We start from the raw sequence: 20,453 nt of genomic DNA on the forward strand, positions 1-20,453 counted from the left end.
TAATATATTGTACTGTTATAAAGCAGACTCGTTACGAAAAATGAAGAATAATTGATTAAAAGGTATCTGTATATTCAATAAACGTGAACACAGAGTTATATACACACACACAAACGAATAATATAAATTGTAAATGGACAATGCTAAGAAACGTATATTACTATACATAGTGGCTCTTATTAGTATATTTCCATAATTACACTGTTATTACAGATCTATTCTATCGATGAAAATATAAATATTGACAAATTACGATTACAATGTATCAGAAAAACATGAGATTTTAAGTAGAAACCCGCATTTCCAGCAAATGAATTTATTCCATAGTTTACATTACAAAATATTGCACCCCATTTTCCACGCTGGAAAGCTGCTGCAAAAAACTGCTCTTATCCGTAACCGTTATTGACTCCATCAATTAAAATAGAGGTGACTTAATAGTTCACGCATTTTTTTGTTTTACTCTTGTTATACTCTATATAAATTTTTTTCCGTCTATGTAACGTCACTGCAAATTAGTGGAAGGGTACTATTACCACTTGCCGGAAACTTTATTTTATTTTACTAATCGATATTCCTACAGATTCTTTGAGTTCGTTATCGTCAAACAAGAACGCATACGAACTCAACACGACAATGAAGAAAGTGTTTATGAATAAAATCGTAATTTTACATCGTGCTTCGCATGAATGAACAATCGAAATTAAATGCTTAAAATTCGAACACCGGGTCTCGTACACGATTAACAGTATTGTTAACTCGGGAAGAGTAAGATCATTTCAGCTGCTTCAAATCAAAATCTACAATTAGCAAATGCAACACAGTAAAGAACATCTTCCATAGAAACTTTTGATTTCTGTAACAGCTCGTTTTATTTCTTAATAACTGTTACTTATATAGCATTATCATAGGGTATGTCAAATATTTATAACGTATGTATAGTGATACTTCGTTTACGCGTTGCTTTTCGCAACTTGTATATCTCAACTTGTCAGTTACAACTGTATGTTGTAATACGAAATAGCTGTAAAAAAAAATAATAAAAAGTTGAAAAACGATTTATTTTTTTCAAATTACACAGTATAAGAGTTTCAAACTGTACCTTGATACTGAATGCTTTAAGCTTCAGGCGTGGCTAAGGGGGCTTCTTTCTTTTCATCATTCGTAACAGCTTCTTTTTTGTCACCAGCTGCTTTATCACTTTCATCTGTTTCCTTTTTAGGGGCAACCTTCAAAATTTAAACATCACATATGTATTCAATGCTACTACAAAATCATTTCAATAGTTATGAATAAGTATGTATGAGTACTAATATTCAAATTCATTTCTTACCTCCTCTTTACTAGCTTCATCAAAATTCTCCACTAAATCAGGCACCTCATCGTCCTCTTCCAACGTTGCTTTACCAACTGTGCTACTAGAAACCGTACTCGCTAATCGTTTCAACTGTGTAACTCCTTCAGGTCCCAACTGGCTTATTATTCCTGGTAGCATGTCAGTTATTTGTTTGTTGTCACCATGACCAGTAATGGCAAATGTGTTGGCAGACAGACTAGCCTGAGCTTTTGGATTATTAAAATGAATGACGGTACCGTCATCCTTGATCATATTAACCTCCTCTATGCCAGGAACTGTGTTCACGGATAACTTTTTCAAACAACTTTGTAGTTTTTTATCATCTGTGGCAGTAGTCGCGTGCACAACCTACGAATGCATTGAATATAAATAAAGGACATTAACATCTAAAATAATACGGAGAATAATAAATACATTGAATGTTTGATACGAAATGTTTATAGAAACATTTTTCAAACTATTTCATAATGTTATTCACATGCATGTCATAAAAGCGTGTTGAATATAATTAAATGACATTAATATTGAAAATGATATGCGGTGTAATAAATATACTGATTCATATCAAATTTTTACAGACATAAAACACCAATATTTACTGTACTTCTAAACATCATGATGTTAGCAGTTTGATACGAATCTCGTCAATAAACTGAAAATTTAGGTTGCAATCACAAATCTATACACGAGGAACCAATAACGCTAACTAATCTCTGATAAACAAAAAGTGAAAGTAGAAGATCGAAAGGGCAATACTACGAATACGGAGCACGTGCAAGTAATTTACAATCGTAATAAACGCGTGTCTAGAAGAATGCAAACGGAAAACTTTGGTGTCACGCAAAAATGATAATCGGTGGTCGAGAATCCAGCAATTTTCATACACGACCGAAACGCGTAAATCGTTCCGATTGACATTCCCATCATGAAATTCTGCGAACACTACAATTCGCGGCGCGACAAAATTGGCGATTATTCCGTAAGTTCGTCTTTGTATTCGAAATAAATTTACATACCTTCTTCTTGCGTCGGGGTGTTCCCTTACCGCCGATTCGTACTTGAGCCTGTAGCTTCTTCAACTTTTCAGGATTCATGTTAACCTGCCTCTACGACGATCAGAAGCTTTCGACCTTCCGTCACCAGAATCGAACAGACTGAAAGTCTGACGGGAAACTTTTGCACGATAGAATTAGTTGAACGCGACCGGCAAGCAAACACGTGCTCTCTATTCGCCGAAAGGGTCGAGAAAATGGAAGTGTACGCTTCAGTGTGACCAGATTTGCCGCAATTTTCACGCATGCGCGTAAAAAATGGCACCAGTAAAGTGCCCTGATCGAATAATAGCGGGTATCGTATGGTCCACTATTCGACTGATTTAAAAAATTACATGAAATTTTTTAGAAAACGAACGACCAACGAGCTGAGGAAGAAAGAGACTGTACAATATCGACAACAAGTACTGTGTAACATCAATTTTATACATTGTAAAGTTCCGAATGTCTAGAATCTATTTAAAAATTTGCATAATTAATTGCTTGCTTGTTTCTTTATGTAAGAAGGGTACCAGTCTTGTATGTATTTTTTTTATTCATATCACATTTATATTTGTTTCATTAATCCTTAATTTGTCACATTACATTTCTTTGTATGCTGTGGCGCTGGTTTATAACCAAACTGCATAATTGATATAATAATTTAAATTGATTTCTAGCTTCGTGACGAGACGTAATTTTAGTATTTAGAAAAGTGAACTGTTCAAGAAGTACATCTTTATATGCTAAGTGGTATTTTAAAACATTTTTAAATGTTTAGGTGAAACCTCTTGAGCGCATTCAGAGCATTATTGTTTTACCAAAAAGCTTCACGTTTTAATACGTATATTTATATAAATATAGGGCAACAGTTTCATATTCTTTTCGATAGGGGCCCATTAGATTTCAGCGCCCATAACATTCACTATGCACGACGTTGTTCTTGGTCGCGCATACGCGAAAACTGCGACAAATCTGGTCGCTCTGGTACGTTTCTTTAGCACTCTGCGTCAGAGACGACTTCCGTAAGGGCACACTTCCGTTCGAAACGACCAAAAGACTACAGCAATTGATTGTAAATAATATCGTTCGTATTGCAGTTGATCGTAGTCGACTCGATAAATCGAAACTTTTCGCTAATCGTTTTCTTTTACAGTAGAATTCGTTCTGTTTACGAACTATCGTTTCGTACAACAGCCCATCTGAATATGTAAGTTATGATCTAGGGATCTAGGGATGTTCAAGTCTTACGAAATCGATTGTAGAATCGATTTTGAATAAATGCGCTGAGAAATCCAGTCTCGCAAAAGTCGAAAATTTAAATGTCGGAGTTATTAAGGATTTTAAGTAGACTTAAAATCTAATAAATATCTGACTTAAATATCTGCAATTTTAACGCCGATTCCAAAAAAGAAAGAAATATTTAGTAGTAGATAAAAGTTCAAACATTCAGAATGTAGTCCTATTTCACTAGTAATAATGAAAAATGAAATGAAAGACTACTACAAGGATTAAAAAAACAAATATGTTAGATATGTAATTTATTTTGAAGATCATAAAACAAACGGAGTTTCTTCGTATAATTGTAAACGTTTTCACTTTTACATAACAACATTCGATCTAAATTATATATTTACAATATATCACATTCTTATACAATAATAATACAATTTAGTACTCTTTTTTTTTTCAAGAATATAAATATAATTTGTAATACATTTATTTTCAATAAATTAATTTATAAATGTATAATGAATACGTTTAATGAACAAAAGATACTGGTCTTGCAATATGATACAGTATAATTACTATCGTGATATGAAAATATGAATGATTTATTTTAAGAAAAACCGTGCTTTCACGAAAATGATACTGTAAAATTAGATCAGTCTTTTATAGTACTTTAAATTCATACTTTTTCTCGATTGCAAAACATTCTCTTTATTGCTTTTACGACAAAATATTATGTATTGAATGGATCAATATTCCAAACATATATACTAGAAAATTTTCAAAATAGCTTTTTATACTTATCGTTTCTTTTTCCACGGAAAAAATTCTCAGATTTCGTAATTGTTGATAATAGGAAAGTGAAAATTTGGTAATACAAAGATAATTATTACAAAATTATACATTCAATAATTTTTTAATAAAGCTATTTTTCTCCATCTATGATTCGTCTCATTTTTTACATGACCAAATTCAAATCTAATTCTAAGCTCACCAATTTTTGATATTGGCAAGATATCCGGTATCCACTCTATCAGAAACGGTGTTGGTTCGATTTGGTTTGGGGAAGTATTTCCTGTAAACGGAATCAAAAATTTATTATTGATTAAGTAGTTATATTAACTAATTAATTTATTATAAAAAGTTCAGGGTTCTTACCAACTTTCAGATACGTTTTTAATTCTAAGGGTTTAATCAACGCGTTATTATTGGTTTTTTTATACCGATCTATTTCTGTTTCCTCCCGCTTATACAACTCGTATGTACCATCAGCATTTTGAACAAAACTTCTTGTGACTTCTAAAGGTATAAGCGGGGTGTCAAAAATACTTTTGACGTGTAAAATGTTAGTAATTTGCCATGTGTATTTAGTAAATGTGCCTAACGGTACACCGTCTTTTCTGACAAATGCTGTCGTTGAATTTGGTAATCGTTTCTTTTTACCTCCGCAAGATATCCTTTCTCGTAAACAATCGAAAAATATTTGTGGTACATGAAATACCAGAGGATCAGGTTTCCCATCGAATTGAAAATGCATAGTTTGATTTATTCTTTCAGTTATCGATGCTAACCATTTAATAAATGGTAAGTGTATGTTGGCTTCGTCTAAATCTTCGCACGGATTTTGATACTTTTTAACAATTTGTGACTTTGTTTTAGCTTTTCTCGGTTCTATTGAGTTCAAATTATTCAAACTAGTAGTATTTGTAATTAATGGTTTATCATCCCTTTTTCGTTTTGTAGAAATTGGCTGTTGTGTACTACTAGTTCCCGTGCTTGATACATTTCCAGTATCATAGGGTATTACTACATTCTTATTTACTATTTTCACACCATTTGTGTTTGAAACGGTATTGGTATCGATTAATTTTATATTATTCACATCCAAAATAGCACTTGTATCGAGGACCTTTAAAGTTCCAGTATTCAATACCTTTATATTATTATCATTTAGGATATATTGACGATTATTAAGCACATTGTATTTACAATCTATAGTTGTTTGATCTTCTAATATTTTGACCGTGTTTCCACCAAGTAGCACGCCATTTTGATTAATTACTTCTAAATTGTGAACCTGTGATATCATATTATTATCTTCTAATAAGGTACGATCACATTCTACTTCTATATTTTCAACAATACTATTTGGTAAGATTGTAGAATCCAAATTCATTGAATCTAAGTCCAATCTATTTCCATCTAAACTCTGCACTGTTAAAGTATCATCGCGAAATATTAGAAGATGTGTATCTGCATCATCTGTAGTTAGACCATCAAGATCTGCAATTTTTTTGTTTAGTGTAAAAACAATATTACGTTAAATTTAAAATCTAATCAAATCTAATCTTCTTACCAATTCCAACTATTCTATCTTGTTCATTATTCTGCAACATTGTTGTTAATGGTTTTGGTATACTGAAATCAGTCTGATCTAAATTTATGTAAAAACTGAATTCTTCTGATAACTTTACATCACTAGCAAATGCGCAAATACATGCATAAAAATGTACGCAACGTTTATTCTGCAACGATTGCGCTACATCTGCTTTATCTCCTGCCGTTTTTGTTACACCCTATGTTAAGATTCAATGTTTTTATTAATACTCGATAGTAAATTTATTTCGAAATACAATCGAATTTTTTTTTTATTTCTCTACTTGCCTTAAATGAAGAACAAGAACAAAAATAACGATGTTCGATTCTATCTTTCAATTTTGTAATAAAGAGAGAAAAATGAAGGTAACCTAATGGATGCTTTGGTGAAGCTTTACACTTCACTGCCATTATATTCTTAGATACACGTTGCACTAACGGACCTGAAGTTTCTGTAGCCAGTAACCAAATTTCTTGTTTCATTTCATTATTTACACTTAATGTTGATAAAATAGAATTCCTTAACGTTAATGGTTGCGCTTCTGCGTAACATCTTAAAGCTGCCTGTATATGTTGGCATGTAGAAACAGGCACATCGGTCGTATCCTTTTCCTACAATGAAAACCATTAAAAATTCTATAACAATAAATTGATTTTATAACTGCATTGTATGTTATTATATAAAACATTGATCCTCAAACACCACCACCTTGATACCCCTTAAATTTATAATACCTTAATTTTGTTCTGTTTTCAAACTGAGAACCATTAGACCTTCAGGAATTCACAAATCATTGTTTGAGGAACTTTGTGTAAAACATATGTTATTTATGAAACTTACATGACATTTGAGAACACTGGTATCAAAACTCCTTTCACAACTATCAACAAAGCACAGTGCTGTAGATTGTGAAATAAGTGTTGTCATTTCATTAGAAATTGTTGCATTTATTAATGGTAACTGAACAAATCCACGATAATCTGGACCTTTGTCTCGTACTCTAACGGAGAAGACTTGTGCAGTTGTACCAGTAATAAGTTTACAAGCCTCTGTTGACAATTTTCTTTTTTCACCAGGCTCTTTGAATACTGCATCACAATGTTTGTTTTTACAACACAAACCGCGCGATCCATTATAAGTTCCACACTTTGGACATTTGCGGACCCCACGTAATGTAGCTTTTCCTAAATCAGATAGAAGCTTCCGCAGACGCTCCTCATTGGACATAGCTATTAGAAATCATGTTTGTTCTAAATTACCATACAATAATAAATTTTATTAGTAATGAATATACAACACCAGAGATGGGCAAAATGAGTTATATATACAAGTGATATTTAATTTCATATACTATCTGAACTTAACTTTATATTTTATTATATTATTACAATCAAACATATTCTTTATTCTCTCATTCTCAAACTATTAAAATGTTAAAAATACATTTACAATGGCACAAAACATGGCAAGACATTGTTGGAACTATATATAATTACTCGTATCTACATTGGGAATTCCATTATAAACAATGGTAAATGTTACAGTAGTTGAACTTAGAACTACCAAACCAATCGAAAATGAATAAAATCTGTTTTTCTGTATTATCAAAATACTAGTATACCTATTCCCAAAAATCCAAACATAGTTTCATATGACACATTACAAATTTTTACCAGCAAACTAATCGAATAAGTTGCAAAATGTTTAATCTTTCTTACCTTTGCACAGAAATTAATAATTGTAATAAGAAGAAACTGCTTTTCATATGTTTTTCACTAACAATTATATTTCAAAAAAGGTTTACTTCGGATAGTAAATAAATAAAGCTCATCCCCACGTCTAATTCTAACAGTGTCAGTCTGACACGAAACTTGCGATGGTGTACATCGATACGTTCATTTGTAGTTGTAATAACTACTATCGGCACCTACCAAGTGCAAGCTAACTAAAATCTGGGACCCCTGACACAAGCGAGAAGAAGTATTCGTGATTGCTCTGTCCTGTTTTACCAATAGATTTAGCTGCAAGTTAGGCCCCTGTATAATGCGATAATACGTTCACGTTGTATGGAATTATGTTATATGAGGAGTCATACAGTATGAATAAATTATATAGCACATTGAACAAAAATTCTGTTGTATATAAAAGGTCGTCGTATTATCGTAACAGTTAAATAAACGTTTATCTTTAATTATTTAAAAAAAATGTTTGTCTAATTTAGACAGTCTAAATATAAATGATCCTCCTCTATTCATCAGAAGTAAAAAAGCAAATCACTAAGTCACTATACTTTTTTACTTTCATCCACGTGAGCTTGGCTCCCCTGGTGCGCCACAAATCACAGCTATGTTTAGCATAGTTTAGTATCAAGCGTAAAGTATCGTCGTAGGCCAAATCTAATTAGAAAACCGAGATTTATGTTAACAACGCTTATTTCTATTTAAAAATTTCATTAGTAATTAATAAATTGTGATACATAATGATAAAGCGATTCAGTTTAATTTAACCTCTAAAGTATGTAAATTGGTACGATTTAAATGTTATTCGTACGGTGAAGCTTCGGAGGAAAACATGAAACGTGAATAAGTTTTACACGAAATAATTTAATGGTATTTATAGAAATTGTTTATTTAATTCAACTGATTTACGTTCACAATTATTTTCCTAATGGTCTAACATAGTTTCGCGAATTATATTTTTCTTGTTATGCGAGTTTTCATTATTTGTTGCAAAATTATTGACGTGACAATGTGGTTTTCAAAAGGTGAATTTACGAGAATAACGTTGTAAAATTAGTAAATATGACGTCAGCAATTGAAATCTTGTGGAAGCAAGCACTAAAAACATTCGATGGACGAAGAAACGTCGGCTTCAAACTTTGTCATAAGAGTTTTGACAAATTATGGAATTTAATGAATAAAATTACAGCCGAGGATGTAAATTTAAACAAGCAGGTTCTCGACTATATAGAGACACAACCTGCACCGATGTGTGTTATTGACATATTTGAAAATAAAGATCTGACCATTTCGATTTTTATTTTGAAACATGGAGTTACAATGCCAATGCATAATCATCCTGGAATGCATGGTTTTTTAAAGGTGTGTATAATAGATATATTCTTTTGTCACTTTTCACGTGTGAAGAGTATTTAATTCATTTGTTTGGATTTCACTGTACAGGTAATCAGTGGTGCGGTTCAAGTGAACAGTTATACTTTGAAGACAAACAATGATCATATAGTCAAATTGAATAAAGAAATAGCAGCATTTAGACACAGACCGGTATCTTTGCACAGTAATTCACCTGCTTGTGTGCTTACACCACGAGATAAAAACTTGCATGAAATTTCGTGTATCGAGGGTCCTGCTGCGTTCTTAGACATACTTAGTCCACCATATGATGTGGGTGATTGTGAAAATGGTCCAAGACCATGTACATATTTCAAAACTATTAGTTCCAAGTTATGCACGGATTCTACAGATATAATTGAAGAAGTCAACTTATTAGTTATCGAAGGTCCACCAAATTTTTATTCTGAAAGTCTTGAATATACTGGACCACCTTTAATTTGATGTGAAGTATCAAAGCATGTTTTATGTCCAATCTGTTGAAGAATTTTATATTTTATAGCATTAATTCGTATTATGATTTGAATGAAAGTTAATGTTATAAAATTAAAAATTCTTTAACAGATTAATCATAAAATATGCTTGTACATACAAGAAAATATATATATACAAGATGATATTTCTTTTAGAGGGTAATTATATGTACGAGTCGAAATAATTCGAAAATTTAGAATGACGCGATTGTCTTTGGAGCTTTATTTACTTTCTGATCTATAAAGAAGTGACAGCCTCAAACACAGTTGCAATAATTTTAATTTTCGGCTTATTTTAAATTATAGAATCACCCTCTGAAATAGTTACCATGTGTACGTAAACCCCCTGTATACATATACATACACGCATTGCCTAAGTCTCGTAGAATAGAAATTATTTTATACTTTGTAATATTATTTCCATTTTTATTTAATAATGTTGATTTTCTGCAATATTAGAAAAAGATTTGCCTTTGAATAGAACACATGCATTTCTCTTGCATTTTTATTGAATTTGCAATTGTACAGGTTATATATACAGAAATGATAACAAATTTGAAATAAATACATTAAATTTACTATTTTCTTGGTAGACAGAGCTAGAATGTAAACAAAGAATGTATTATAGTACAATTTACACATAAATGTAATAAGAAATATATAATAGTTCTAGAATAAAAATGAAAATTTTATTTTTATAAAATATGATACTTGTATCACATAATATTTAAAATGTAGAAATATTATCTCAATAGTAAATTATGTATTACTTTACATGTTGTATATATTACATTTTTGTAAAGTTTAATTGTTTTCATGGTACATATTAAGAAAATACATTCACGATTATTCAAGACAATTAGGTAAAATATTTTTTAAATATGTGTTGTACTTAATTAATTAATAACTTGCATTACAGAAAATAATACTTAGTAATAAATATATTTATATATTATATAATTCTCTTTTGAAAACTTTTTTTAGTACCTGAGTTTTTTATTTCTTTCTAATTAATTAAAAATTTAAGTGAATTGTTCAATATGTATGTATATATATATATATATATATATAATTATAAAATGTACTTGTCCAGGTAAAGAAAAGAAACTCGGTTTATTGATTTGAATCGATGTTTATTAGTTCTTTATATCTACAGCAAGTAAAACATTTACATAAAATAAAGTATTCTTACAAAACTTTTAGTGGACGTAATATAAACGATTTATTATCTGATCCAAAACTAACCTATAATGGACATTTTCTAACGTACAGAACAATTGATGATAGTTGTTGGTCTTTTTCATCACGAGTAGTTTTATAGTTGGTTATGGGAAGCCGCTGCAAGAGTTAAATTTGGAGCAAAAAGAAATTTATTTGTGCTAAAAATGTTTCGTCATTGTAGCTGTTCATTTCTTATTTACTACAAAAACGATGAAACTGGCATCGTTGTTCCATTAATACATTTAAAAGATGTAACATTGTTCGTCGGACACGTATAATAACTGACTAACAAGGTTTATGTATATAGCGACAATTTCTCATTCTTACATGTATGTACATATATCTTACGTTATATTTATTACACCTGATTATAGTACCCATAAACCTAAATCGTTTATATCGGAATATATCGGACAGTAGTATACAAAGTACACCAAGAAGTTTAGTTCCTCGTTAACACATTCTTCGAAAATCTTTTATGCATTTTTATTTAACTTGTCTGATTGGTTTCGGAACTTTGTTGCCTTCTGTATATTGCCACATTATCATCTGTATAGTCCATTATACGACGTTGACATTGTCGTACGTACTGTCGTTGTTTATGATAAATCTTGAATGCACCCTTTATTGTTATAAATGCTATACCACCCTGCAAAGTTTCATATAATGTTATTAGTAATTATTCAAACGAATTTTTTCGTTAGAGATAAATGTATTTAATGCGTACAAGTAACGTTCTGTGAAAATTGGAGTGTATACTTTCAAAGAATATTTTGCCACATATACTAGCGATACTAGGTAATAGAAGTGCGCCGCAAAGAATACGCGTTGCTGATACTGGGTCACTCATAGGAGGTACTTCTTCAGATTGTGCTCTATCGTCGCTGGAATAACTAAAAAAATAAATGCTCATTAATTTAAAGTAAATAATCTAACATTGCTTAAGACTTAAAAATTTGTATACACATACCTACTTGGCAAAAAGTGCCTCAAAATAGGAACCTTGCATGCGTGTCGTCTGAAAAGGCTAAGCGCTTGATCTTCCCATCTAAGCATTTTACCCAAGACCAACACTATGGGTATGGTTGGTAAACCAACTAATAATACCATAGGTTCAGCTTGTTCCATCATAGCCAAACCATCTTTATGACCGACGACTTGCATTACAGTTACCGCTCCATATGTCACAGCTGTCCAGTATATAGATGCAGCAACTATGCTAGCTGCTATAAATGGACAGATTCGGAAAATTACTCCATCAATGGTATCTAATACTATTACTAACGGTCCTGAAATAATTAATTATAGCATATGTATATACTGTATATAAATTATAACAGCTAACTTTATAAGTATTTATAAATTTGAAAACAACTAACCCATATTTGGATATACAATGATGTACTCTGTGTTACACTGTGGACATGCTACATGTGCACCTGCACGTCCTTTTTGTTTTTCATCAACCCATCTCTGTATACATCCTTGATGAACCCATTTGGTTGTTCCACGACAATGACATGGTTTTACCCATGATGCAGTCGCATCATCTTCATCCGTTGCAAAACATACCCAGCAATATCTTTTGCTATGTTGAATAAAAATGATTTACTTAATGTATGCATGTATAAATGTATATTATTTAATCAAATTAATACATACTCATCGTCCGAGTTTACCGCTTGTGCACTGACTTCTTGTTGATTTGGAGAAGATACTCCATCTGTTACATCCCTTGTTTGTATATTGTCCATTGATTCAGGTACTGACTCCTCGTCAGATGGAGCTTGAGCATCAGATATTGCTTTAACAATAAATACCAATTGATACATTCATTAAATTTAAACTTACTTATCTTTGAATCTTTTTATTATTGTCTTAAACATTAAAGAAACTTTGTTGATTTATATACGAATACTATTAATAACCTTTACCATTAATCAATTCATTAGCTTGTTCTTCTTGTCTCGGGTGTGAAGGACATCCTATTATGGTTACATCAAAATTTGGAAGATGATTAGTATTAGACTCTGTAGTATCAGAATATCCTATGCTTATTATTCTTCCAGAGGGATCTATTCCATGCAACGAAAACACGTGTAATAAATCATCGTTGTCTGACATTCTGTCTACAAGATTTTCAATACTGTGTTACCATTTTACACCTGTTAAAATATATGTTAATTAAACATACATCATGATAATACCTTTTCTGTACACACAAAGAAACAGTGCAAAGTGAAATGTGTGACCTATTAGTGAATGTATTAGCAGCTTGTATGAAATTACACAACATTATCAACATGCACATTAGTTTTGATTCAATGTATTTTTAATTTAAAAACCAATCACCTATGTACGCGTTTCGTTATTTGTCAAAATATACATTGTTATTTGTACTGCAAAATGACGAATTTTACACGTAGATTGTAAAAAAATATGCCTAAATTACGTCGAACAACATTGATGTTATCAAGGCTCGATGTTAATGCATCGTAAGATCATTTTTGTTAACTACTGACACGTTGTTGCAAAGTTAATCGTCGACTGATTGTGTTATTATAAACTATATATACAATAACTTAACAAGATCGTTTATTGCAGTTTATTGCCGAAATATTTTCCGATCGAACATAGATTGCACAGTAGCGACATAGTGAAATATCGTCCTGTGTAATGATGATGTAAATATAATACTGAAATCGAAAGTAATAACTTATACCTGAAGTAACGTTTAGATGAAATTTAGAAACACTGTTATGCATTTACGACAAAGCGATAAAATCACTGATATCACTGACAGTACAATGTAAAACAAAATCTGCTTTCAAGAAATTGCTCAGCTTAGCAATTCTAAGAAAAGAATTGTATATTTCAAGTTTCACCTTGCAAATAGATTTATTTCTTTTTTTGCTGATATTGGTAACGAATAACGATTACAAGTTACGTGAGGTTGCTGTTCACAGTACAATATGTTAATGGTAAATTCGCCAATGAAATGTACCACCAAACTTCACGCCGATATTGAGCGCCTTTCTCAACAGTTCTTTCGAATCTTTCCGATTTTCCGAATAAATTAAACTACCATGATTTTAGGCGCCACAAATTAAAGTAAATACACGTTAGAATTGTTTTATCGACCTTGCAGTTTCCGACAGTTGATATTTATATCTGTTCTATTTTTTTGCAGGGTCCTTCGTGATTTATATCGAGTTTTTCTATCTCGTTTTTTCAGCGCCATCTTCTAACTCAGTAATTCTCAATCGTCATATATCTAAAGATCCCCTCGATAAAGATAAATTGTTGAACACGTACCTCCAATTTGAGAGACACTGTTCTAAGTAAATATATGGTAACGTACACAATCGAATCAATTACTTCGTAAACGTCATTATTGTAACTCGGTAAATGCTGCTAAACGTAATTGCACGTGTTTGAAATGCAAATCTAGTGATTTCAATTATTCGAGACACGAAATGTATTATAGTTTTCTTATAGTATTAGGTTGTCCCGAAAGTTTCTTTCGCGAGTTACACTCAATTATTTTATGTGGTCGTGTTTATATAAATAGATAATCTAATTTCATAGATATTCATGTTGTAACAGTAATGGAGCAAAATGAATCGTGCACAATTCAGTAATGTAACATAAAGCATAAAATATTGTGCATGTATTACTTATTAATAAAGCGAAAGAAACTTTTCGGACAACCTAATAGTTTACTGTATTCAAATTTTCTTAATCGTATTTGAAGTGAATTAAAAAATTTCAAATATCTGTTACTCGCGTAGATACTTATATATAATCTCAGTTTGAACAGTCGTTTTTATGTTATTTTACAGAACAAAGCTATCTTAACGCACAGTTTTACACATAATATTTAAAATTCGTATAAAAATGACAGTTTTTGTGGAAAATATACGAGAAATATACATTTTTTTCAATCGTTTTCATAGAAATTTATAGCACTAGTTTTTTATGGAAATCGGAACTAACATGCTTGAAGGTAGCTGCTGGTAGCTGCTGACACCTGCAAGTATTATAACGGACTATATACTCAATCTGTTATCTACTCATTTATTGAATTTGTAGTATTTTCATTTGATTTTTAACGAAAACATGGAGAAATGTAATTTTTGTAAAGTACTATGATTGAAATATGATAATTAAAATCAATAGGGAAATGGTTGAAATTACGAACGATACAGTGCTGTACAAAATATGTACAATAAACCATTACGAAATGATAGTATAGTATGGGATGACAGTGTATAAAAACATCCTAAATTTAAATATTTATGAATGCATTTAAAGTCAAATATAATTATTCTGAAATATAAATGAAAGGTGTCACAAGAGCAAGAAATTTCCATTGAGACTAGTGAATATGTGGGTGTCTCATAAAGTAATACCAGACTTTTCGTAACTTTAATATATTTATTCGTGTTTTTTCCATTTTTTCGTAATCTAAACATGTTTTCCATAATATTCAACCTGCGGAAAGTTTTAGAAGATACCATAGGTAAATGTGTTATTTTATATTTATTATCGGTACAATATTATCGTGTACATAATGCATAAACGAATTGCTGACATCAGCAATCTGGAAATAAAAACTTGTAGCATTATAAGCATGTTTAGATATAAAAAATTAATAATTTTGTTGGTGATTATATGTACTTCATTGAATTAAATAAATTTTGTACGGATTTTTTTTTTTAATCAAGTTATGTTAATTATCTTTTGTTTGTATTGCATTATACAAAAACTGTCCCAATAATTAATTCTGTACAATATTATTTTCAGTCGACTATATCGACGTGGATTATACTCTGTGGTTATCGTGGCTTTTAATGCCGCTTCTAGTAACATTTTTACTTCCACTTGTGATCGTTGTATTACTATACTTGACTGCATTAATATTATACGTGTATAAATTACATAGGTGAGTATTTATTAGGTAAAATACATACAAACCATAAATTAAGTAGTTCATAATTTATAGTACTTTGTTTTAATAGAGGTAGACTAAGAAATGCATATGGAACTGACTGGAGGAATGCAGCTCGTAATGTGGTAGCTGCAGTTTGGGATGCTCATGGTTGGATTTGGTATGGTATGTTATTGGATAGATGAATTTCAGTTTGAATTAGTTTTCACATTAGTTCTAACATTATTTCATGTTTTCCACAGGCTATGAAGTAGTTGGTCTGGAAAATATACCAGAAAATGTACCGGTGCTTTTTGTATATTATCATGGAGCCATTCCAATAGATCTTTATTACTTTATAGCTAAAGTGTTACTCCTAAATTCAAGATTAATTCATACAGTAGCTGACAGATTTCTTTTTAAATGTCCTGGATGGTCCATAATTTCTGATGTACTGAAAGTTGTTCCTGGTACACTTCAAACATGTTCTACTATTTTAAAAGAAGGGAACATGCTCGCTATTTCACCCGGCGGTGTATACGAAGCTCAATTTGGAGATTCTTATTACCAATTGATGTGGAAGAAAAGAGTAGGTTTCGCAAAGGTTGCGTTAGATGCTAAAGTGGTATGTATTAATGTTATATTTTCTGTAATAATTTGTTTTAAAGCTTGGACAATCTGAAACATTAATATTTTTGTAACAGTGCATAATACCTTTCTTTACAAAAAATGTTAGAGAAGCATTTAGAACGATAAGTTGGGGTAGAAGAATATGGTTGAGAATATATGCTGCAACAAGGTTTCCTTTTGTACCAATTTATGGCGGCTTTCCAGTCAAGTTAACAACGTACATTGGTAAACCAATTCCATACGATGGCAGTCTTACACCTGAAGAGTTACAATTAAAGGTAATAGAAACAAATTCACTAACGATAATAACGATAAATGTGTAATCGAGTTAACGCGTAAAAGATCGGTCAGTTTAGATCCGTTATTATCATTTTTAGGTTGCTGATGCACTTAACAATCTGATAGCACAACATCAAAGAATACCTGGAAGTATATCATTAGCTTTATTAGAAAGAATATACAACGTAGAAAGAAAACAATCGTAGATTCAATGGTCACATTGAGTATTATGATATTAAGGTAACATAATATGAATTAGAGAAACATTTAAAAATTTGATATACCGTTTCTTAACTTAAAAAATTTATATTTTTAATCCAGGTGCTGATTATTTTATATTAATTATTGATATTGATAATGTTTTAAGTGGAATTGGTGTAAGTTAAAGAACATTCAGAATAATGAAATTGTACTTATGTTTGAAGTATAAAATTCTTCCTTTTCCACTTAATCGTTAAGTAGATATTTCGCAAATTTCGATGATAGAAACTTTGATGATAGAAATTAATGATTTAACAGTGCAATACCAATTTGAATACATTTAAAATTATTATATATATATATATATAATAATATAAATAATTTATATATACAATTTATTTATATAATTTTTACATATTTTTAATTTATTCTACACGTATCTTAAGTTAATTTTCACTATCAGATATCTCGTTACTATAAGTATAACTCAACAAATTAAATAAGACTCGTGAGGTTGAGATTATATCCTTGTTTCTTCCACTCCTATAATCATTTTCACGTTTAGATAACACCCAATGACTAGATTACCAACAACTACTTCATATTTAAGCCACTCTTTCGAGAGTCTTATTAAACTTGTTAAGCGATACACTAAAAAAATATTGTTTGTTATGTGCTCGTCCAGTATATTTATGATCCATCAACAATTCCATATAATATTGAACATGTACTTATCTAAGTTATTTTATTGACTAATTTTATACACGAAAGTTATAATAAAGTTTATAAATCCTATACTTTTTTTCAAAACGTCATTTCTACATCTTGAAAGTTTAATTTATTAACGTTATTCGTTTTGTAAAAGGCTGTACGTCGAATTTGCCGCGAACGGAAGTGTTGACATCGATCGTTGAGCGTTAACAGAAGCTGTGAAACAGCAGCGAACCTGTTGGCGGCTTTTTCCAATTAAAATTTATTTTCTCGCTTTCGAAGTTGATGGTCATTTGGGAAAAAATAAGAATTTATTAGCTTTTGATACCAGAAAGTTCAGTATTTTGTGCGTCGTGTCCGGTATACATTTCATTGTTTTTTCTTTCATAATTCTATGGAAGACGACTAAAGACGCCAGTTTCACGAACGTGTTACATACTTTACTGGCCGGCAGCGTGGCCTTCAATCATTGTGCATGCGCATCATTCGTTTATAGCGCCTGCGCATAACCTTCTTAGGATTCGTGCGGAGAAAAGTGGAGGGGATTTATGGCATCCCTGATCTTTAGATACCTTGTTATATTAACCGAACATCATTCGACTGCCACCGTTTTTTTTCGGCCACAAAGACCACGTTTATGTGAATTCTGCTTACCGGTACGAATCGCCCGGTTTTTCGTAACAAGATTTGCTGGTCTCTTCGTCGAGGATCCAATTTCTGTGACAGAAAATACGTAGTTATGGGCGTGGATGTGGAAGTTCTTTCTCCTGGAGATGGTAATTATTCTGTGCACGATATTCCGCGATCTTTCACTTTTCTTCGCGACTTTCGTTTCTGTCTTTACGACTCGCGTTTACGTTTATCCTTTCCTTCTATTCTACCTCGAACGAATCTCCTTGATCGATTAAAATACAACGCGGGCACGTCGACGCGATTTATTTACAACCTAAAATTCTATGAAAAGCACGATCCGTTTTCGATCCCTTCCAAATAAGGCGATCACGTCTGTTGGTTAATACTATTGACGTACGCGTAACATTCAAGAAAATCGCTCCTTTTCATTTATTATGCAACGTTTTTCTTAATCATGTTTCGTATGTGCAGGCCAGACATATCCGAAAAGAGGACAGACTGTAGTTGTCCACTATACAGGTAAACGTGTTTAATAGCATTTTCAAATCGAGTTGGAAGTAAGTTATAAAGAACACCAGTCTTTGGCTTAATAATACGTTTAAGACTTTTTTTACACATTTGTGTACACCCTTGTTAATTAGAAAAGACTTGTATGTACAGTTCATCCAAGCAATTGTATTTTAACACTTAATATATCAAACTTATTTATAGGCCCTTTCAAAAACAGTTCATTTACATTTACAAATAGTAATCAGATAAGTTGGATCATTATAGAATCTTAAGTTATTTGCATTGATTGTCTGATAGGTACTCTCCAGAATGGAAAAAAATTCGATTCTAGCAGAGACCGTGGTGTGCCATTTAAATTCAAAATAGGTAAAGGAGAGGTTATTAAAGGGTGGGACCAAGGCGTTGCTCAAATGTGTGTTGGAGAGCGTGCTAGGTTAACTTGCTCACCAGATTTTGCCTATGGCTCCAGAGGACATCCTGGAGTATATCCTTTAATACAAAGTAGAAATTTACAATAAAAATTAGTTTCAGTAATTATGCAAATATATTCTATATTATCCTTGACAAAGGCACACTATTCCACCACATGCTGTTCTCATCTTTGATGTGGAGCTGTTGAAGGTGGAGCCTTGAAGAACTTTCCAGGGTATACCAAATTGACTACACACATCAGAATCACTGATAATTAAGCGCTTCAAATTGCATTATATTAAGTAGTCATTCCTTGAGTGGTATGTCTTGCATACTAACATTAATTCGATTGCTCATACGAATGAGGAAATTTAAGACATTAATTCTGTGTTTCACTATTGCACAATTATATAAACTATAAATTACAATTGTACACGAATGTTCAAGGACTGATTGATGTGGAATCTTCTACCTTTTTGCATACTTTTATATCCTGATAAGATTAATCTTTACACTAATCAATTTGATGTTGATGGATAGCATTCCTATTATGAGTAATTGAATTAAATAAATCTTAAAACATCTGATATATAATCCGACGCCTGTGTTCATTCAAATTACTTAGTACTTGGTAAACAATCACCTGGATATTTTGTACAAAATCTTTCAATAACGCAAAGAATAATAATTGTACTGATATTGTAATAGTACGGACCTTTACACGGAAAAAATTCAATAAAAAATTGTCTTGTCTCGAAGCATGTGTTTATTAATTAGTGATCGCTATCTATTTCCTATAACTGTAACAAAAAAAAAGAGGACACAATTTATATGAATACTTTAATTCTTTCACAATGAGAGCATTTTTTTTCATTTACACGTTATTCCCATGTTCTATAATTTTAATACATTTTTATACAATTCATACCAGTGGTGTGTACATCTCTTCAACAGAACATTAGTAATGTGTTATTTATTGGCTTATCAGTAGCCAGACTTTAACACAGAAGTATATCGATATTATCATAAGCGAGACAGCGGCACAAATTGCGCACAGTTAGTTTACACGTGTCGCGTATGACTGAATTATACAATAAACAATAATAATTCTTACATAAAGTAAATACATAATATATAACATATGTATATATTACAAATAAATATTATGACTTGTATTAGTCATCAAAATGCTATCTATATAAAAACATTGCTTTACACATTTTCAATGCAAAACTTATAAATAAATTAACGCAATTATAATTGACATCCGACTACTATAATGTACAACATATTAGTTCTTTCGCTGCGGTGTGTGCGTAATTAATTGT

At 31.3% G+C, this 20,453-nt stretch overlaps 6 protein-coding genes across 16 annotated transcripts; 3 read left to right on the plus strand and 3 right to left on the minus strand.

Moving 5' to 3' along the window:
• Nucleotides 1-165: 165 nt before the first annotated feature.
• LOC128890135 (transcription factor BTF3 homolog 4) lies at nt 166-2,638 on the minus strand. Its single transcript, XM_054148372.1, has 4 exons — nt 2,374-2,638; nt 1,334-1,705; nt 1,103-1,229; nt 166-1,024 (listed from the first exon to the last, which is right to left on the minus strand). The coding sequence occupies exons 1-3, from the start codon at nt 2,449-2,451 to the stop codon at nt 1,119-1,121; spliced, it is 561 nt and encodes a 186-aa protein (XP_054004347.1). The 5' UTR covers nt 2,452-2,638; the 3' UTR covers nt 166-1,024; nt 1,103-1,118.
• A 1,276-nt stretch (nt 2,639-3,914) lies between these two features.
• On the minus strand, nt 3,915-7,912 carry LOC128890122 (uncharacterized protein C2orf42). Of its 2 annotated transcripts, none has more exons than XM_054148346.1 (6): nt 7,714-7,912; nt 6,836-7,245; nt 6,283-6,606; nt 5,975-6,194; nt 4,777-5,901; nt 3,915-4,693 (listed from the first exon to the last, which is right to left on the minus strand). In XM_054148346.1, exons 2-6 carry the CDS (start codon nt 7,220-7,222, stop codon nt 4,524-4,526), a joined length of 2,226 nt encoding a protein of 741 aa, XP_054004321.1. In that variant the 5' UTR covers nt 7,223-7,245; nt 7,714-7,912; the 3' UTR covers nt 3,915-4,523. The 2 variants fall into 2 exon arrangements, with proteins under 2 accessions (XP_054004321.1, XP_054004320.1); XM_054148345.1 differs by having other exon boundaries at nt 6,836-7,224; nt 7,714-7,911.
• Nucleotides 7,913-8,304: 392 nt separating this feature from the next.
• LOC128890134 (2-aminoethanethiol dioxygenase) lies at nt 8,305-10,204 on the plus strand. Its single transcript, XM_054148371.1, has 3 exons — nt 8,305-8,604; nt 8,760-9,096; nt 9,178-10,204. The coding sequence occupies exons 2-3, from the start codon at nt 8,797-8,799 to the stop codon at nt 9,568-9,570; spliced, it is 693 nt and encodes a 230-aa protein (XP_054004346.1). The 5' UTR covers nt 8,305-8,604; nt 8,760-8,796; the 3' UTR covers nt 9,571-10,204.
• Nucleotides 10,205-10,951: 747 nt separating this feature from the next.
• On the minus strand, nt 10,952-14,079 carry LOC128890127 (E3 ubiquitin-protein ligase MARCHF5-like). 6 transcript variants are annotated; one of them, XM_054148356.1, is made up of 7 exons: nt 13,962-14,079; nt 12,755-12,985; nt 12,483-12,624; nt 12,200-12,408; nt 11,791-12,109; nt 11,548-11,713; nt 10,952-11,469 (listed from the first exon to the last, which is right to left on the minus strand). In XM_054148356.1, exons 2-7 carry the CDS (start codon nt 12,942-12,944, stop codon nt 11,311-11,313), a joined length of 1,185 nt encoding a protein of 394 aa, XP_054004331.1. In that variant the 5' UTR covers nt 12,945-12,985; nt 13,962-14,079; the 3' UTR covers nt 10,952-11,310. The 6 variants fall into 6 exon arrangements, with proteins under 6 accessions (XP_054004331.1, XP_054004328.1, XP_054004330.1 ...); XM_054148353.1 differs by having other exon boundaries at nt 12,755-12,895; nt 13,962-14,076; XM_054148355.1 differs by having other exon boundaries at nt 13,825-13,985.
• Nucleotides 14,062-17,962, plus strand: LOC128890129 (transmembrane protein 68). Of its 5 annotated transcripts, none has more exons than XM_054148365.1 (7): nt 14,062-14,172; nt 15,627-15,765; nt 15,842-15,936; nt 16,014-16,375; nt 16,455-16,658; nt 16,758-16,899; nt 16,981-17,962. In XM_054148365.1, the coding sequence occupies exons 2-6, from the start codon at nt 15,674-15,676 to the stop codon at nt 16,863-16,865; spliced, it is 861 nt and encodes a 286-aa protein (XP_054004340.1). In that variant the 5' UTR covers nt 14,062-14,172; nt 15,627-15,673; the 3' UTR covers nt 16,866-16,899; nt 16,981-17,962. The 5 variants fall into 5 exon arrangements, with proteins under 5 accessions (XP_054004340.1, XP_054004338.1, XP_054004341.1 ...); XM_054148363.1 differs by having other exon boundaries at nt 14,137-14,852; XM_054148366.1 differs by lacking the exon at nt 14,062-14,172 and adding an exon at nt 14,205-14,224.
• Nucleotides 17,963-18,148: 186 nt separating this feature from the next.
• On the plus strand, nt 18,149-19,883 carry LOC128890138 (peptidyl-prolyl cis-trans isomerase FKBP1A). The gene is made up of 4 exons (XM_054148377.1): nt 18,149-18,347; nt 18,676-18,723; nt 19,012-19,198; nt 19,290-19,883. The coding sequence occupies exons 1-4, from the start codon at nt 18,311-18,313 to the stop codon at nt 19,345-19,347; spliced, it is 330 nt and encodes a 109-aa protein (XP_054004352.1). The 5' UTR covers nt 18,149-18,310; the 3' UTR covers nt 19,348-19,883.
• Nucleotides 19,884-20,453: the final 570 nt, after the last annotated feature.

The sequence above is a fragment of the Hylaeus anthracinus genome, unplaced genomic scaffold (genome assembly GCF_026225885.1).
Source record: "Hylaeus anthracinus isolate JK02 unplaced genomic scaffold, UHH_iyHylAnth1.0_haploid 12000, whole genome shotgun sequence".
Lineage (NCBI taxonomy): Eukaryota > Metazoa > Arthropoda > Insecta > Hymenoptera > Colletidae > Hylaeus > Hylaeus anthracinus.

Excerpts from the sequence above, each read along its gene's own strand:
- LOC128890129 (XM_054148362.1), top strand. The coding sequence starts at position 15,294 with ATGTTTTCCATAATATTCAACCTGCGGAAAGTTTTAGAAGATACCATA. Across the intron at positions 15,937-16,013 it reads TCATGGTTGGATTTGGTATG|GCTATGAAGTAGTTGGTCTG; the intron begins GTATGTTATTGG and ends TGTTTTCCACAG. Across the intron at positions 16,659-16,757 it reads CTGAAGAGTTACAATTAAAG|GTTGCTGATGCACTTAACAA; the intron begins GTAATAGAAACA and ends TATCATTTTTAG.
- LOC128890122 (XM_054148346.1), bottom strand. The coding sequence starts at position 7,222 with ATGTCCAATGAGGAGCGTCTGCGGAAGCTTCTATCTGATTTAGGAAAA. Across the intron at positions 6,195-6,282 it reads GTTCTTGTTCTTCATTTAAG|GGTGTAACAAAAACGGCAGG; the intron begins GCAAGTAGAGAA and ends ATCTTAACATAG. Across the intron at positions 4,694-4,776 it reads AAAAACGTATCTGAAAGTTG|GAAATACTTCCCCAAACCAA; the intron begins GTAAGAACCCTG and ends TTCCGTTTACAG.
- LOC128890127 (XM_054148353.1), bottom strand. The coding sequence starts at position 14,061 with ATGGCGCTGAAAAAACGAGATAGAAAAACTCGATATAAATCACGAAGG. Across the intron at positions 12,625-12,754 it reads AGCTAATGAATTGATTAATG|CAATATCTGATGCTCAAGCT; the intron begins GTAAAGGTTATT and ends TTATTGTTAAAG. Across the intron at positions 11,714-11,790 it reads AGGCACTTTTTGCCAAGTAG|TTATTCCAGCGACGATAGAG; the intron begins GTATGTGTATAC and ends TTATTTTTTTAG.
- LOC128890135 (XM_054148372.1), bottom strand. The coding sequence starts at position 2,451 with ATGAATCCTGAAAAGTTGAAGAAGCTACAGGCTCAAGTACGAATCGGC. Across the intron at positions 1,706-2,373 it reads CACCCCGACGCAAGAAGAAG|GTTGTGCACGCGACTACTGC; the intron begins GTATGTAAATTT and ends ATGCATTCGTAG. Across the intron at positions 1,230-1,333 it reads ATGAAGCTAGTAAAGAGGAG|GTTGCCCCTAAAAAGGAAAC; the intron begins GTAAGAAATGAA and ends TAAATTTTGAAG.
- LOC128890134 (XM_054148371.1), top strand. The coding sequence starts at position 8,797 with ATGACGTCAGCAATTGAAATCTTGTGGAAGCAAGCACTAAAAACATTC. Across the intron at positions 9,097-9,177 it reads GAATGCATGGTTTTTTAAAG|GTAATCAGTGGTGCGGTTCA; the intron begins GTGTGTATAATA and ends TTCACTGTACAG.
- LOC128890138 (XM_054148377.1), top strand. The coding sequence starts at position 18,311 with ATGGGCGTGGATGTGGAAGTTCTTTCTCCTGGAGATG. Across the intron at positions 18,348-18,675 it reads AGTTCTTTCTCCTGGAGATG|GCCAGACATATCCGAAAAGA; the intron begins GTAATTATTCTG and ends TCGTATGTGCAG. Across the intron at positions 18,724-19,011 it reads TGTAGTTGTCCACTATACAG|GTACTCTCCAGAATGGAAAA; the intron begins GTAAACGTGTTT and ends ATTGTCTGATAG.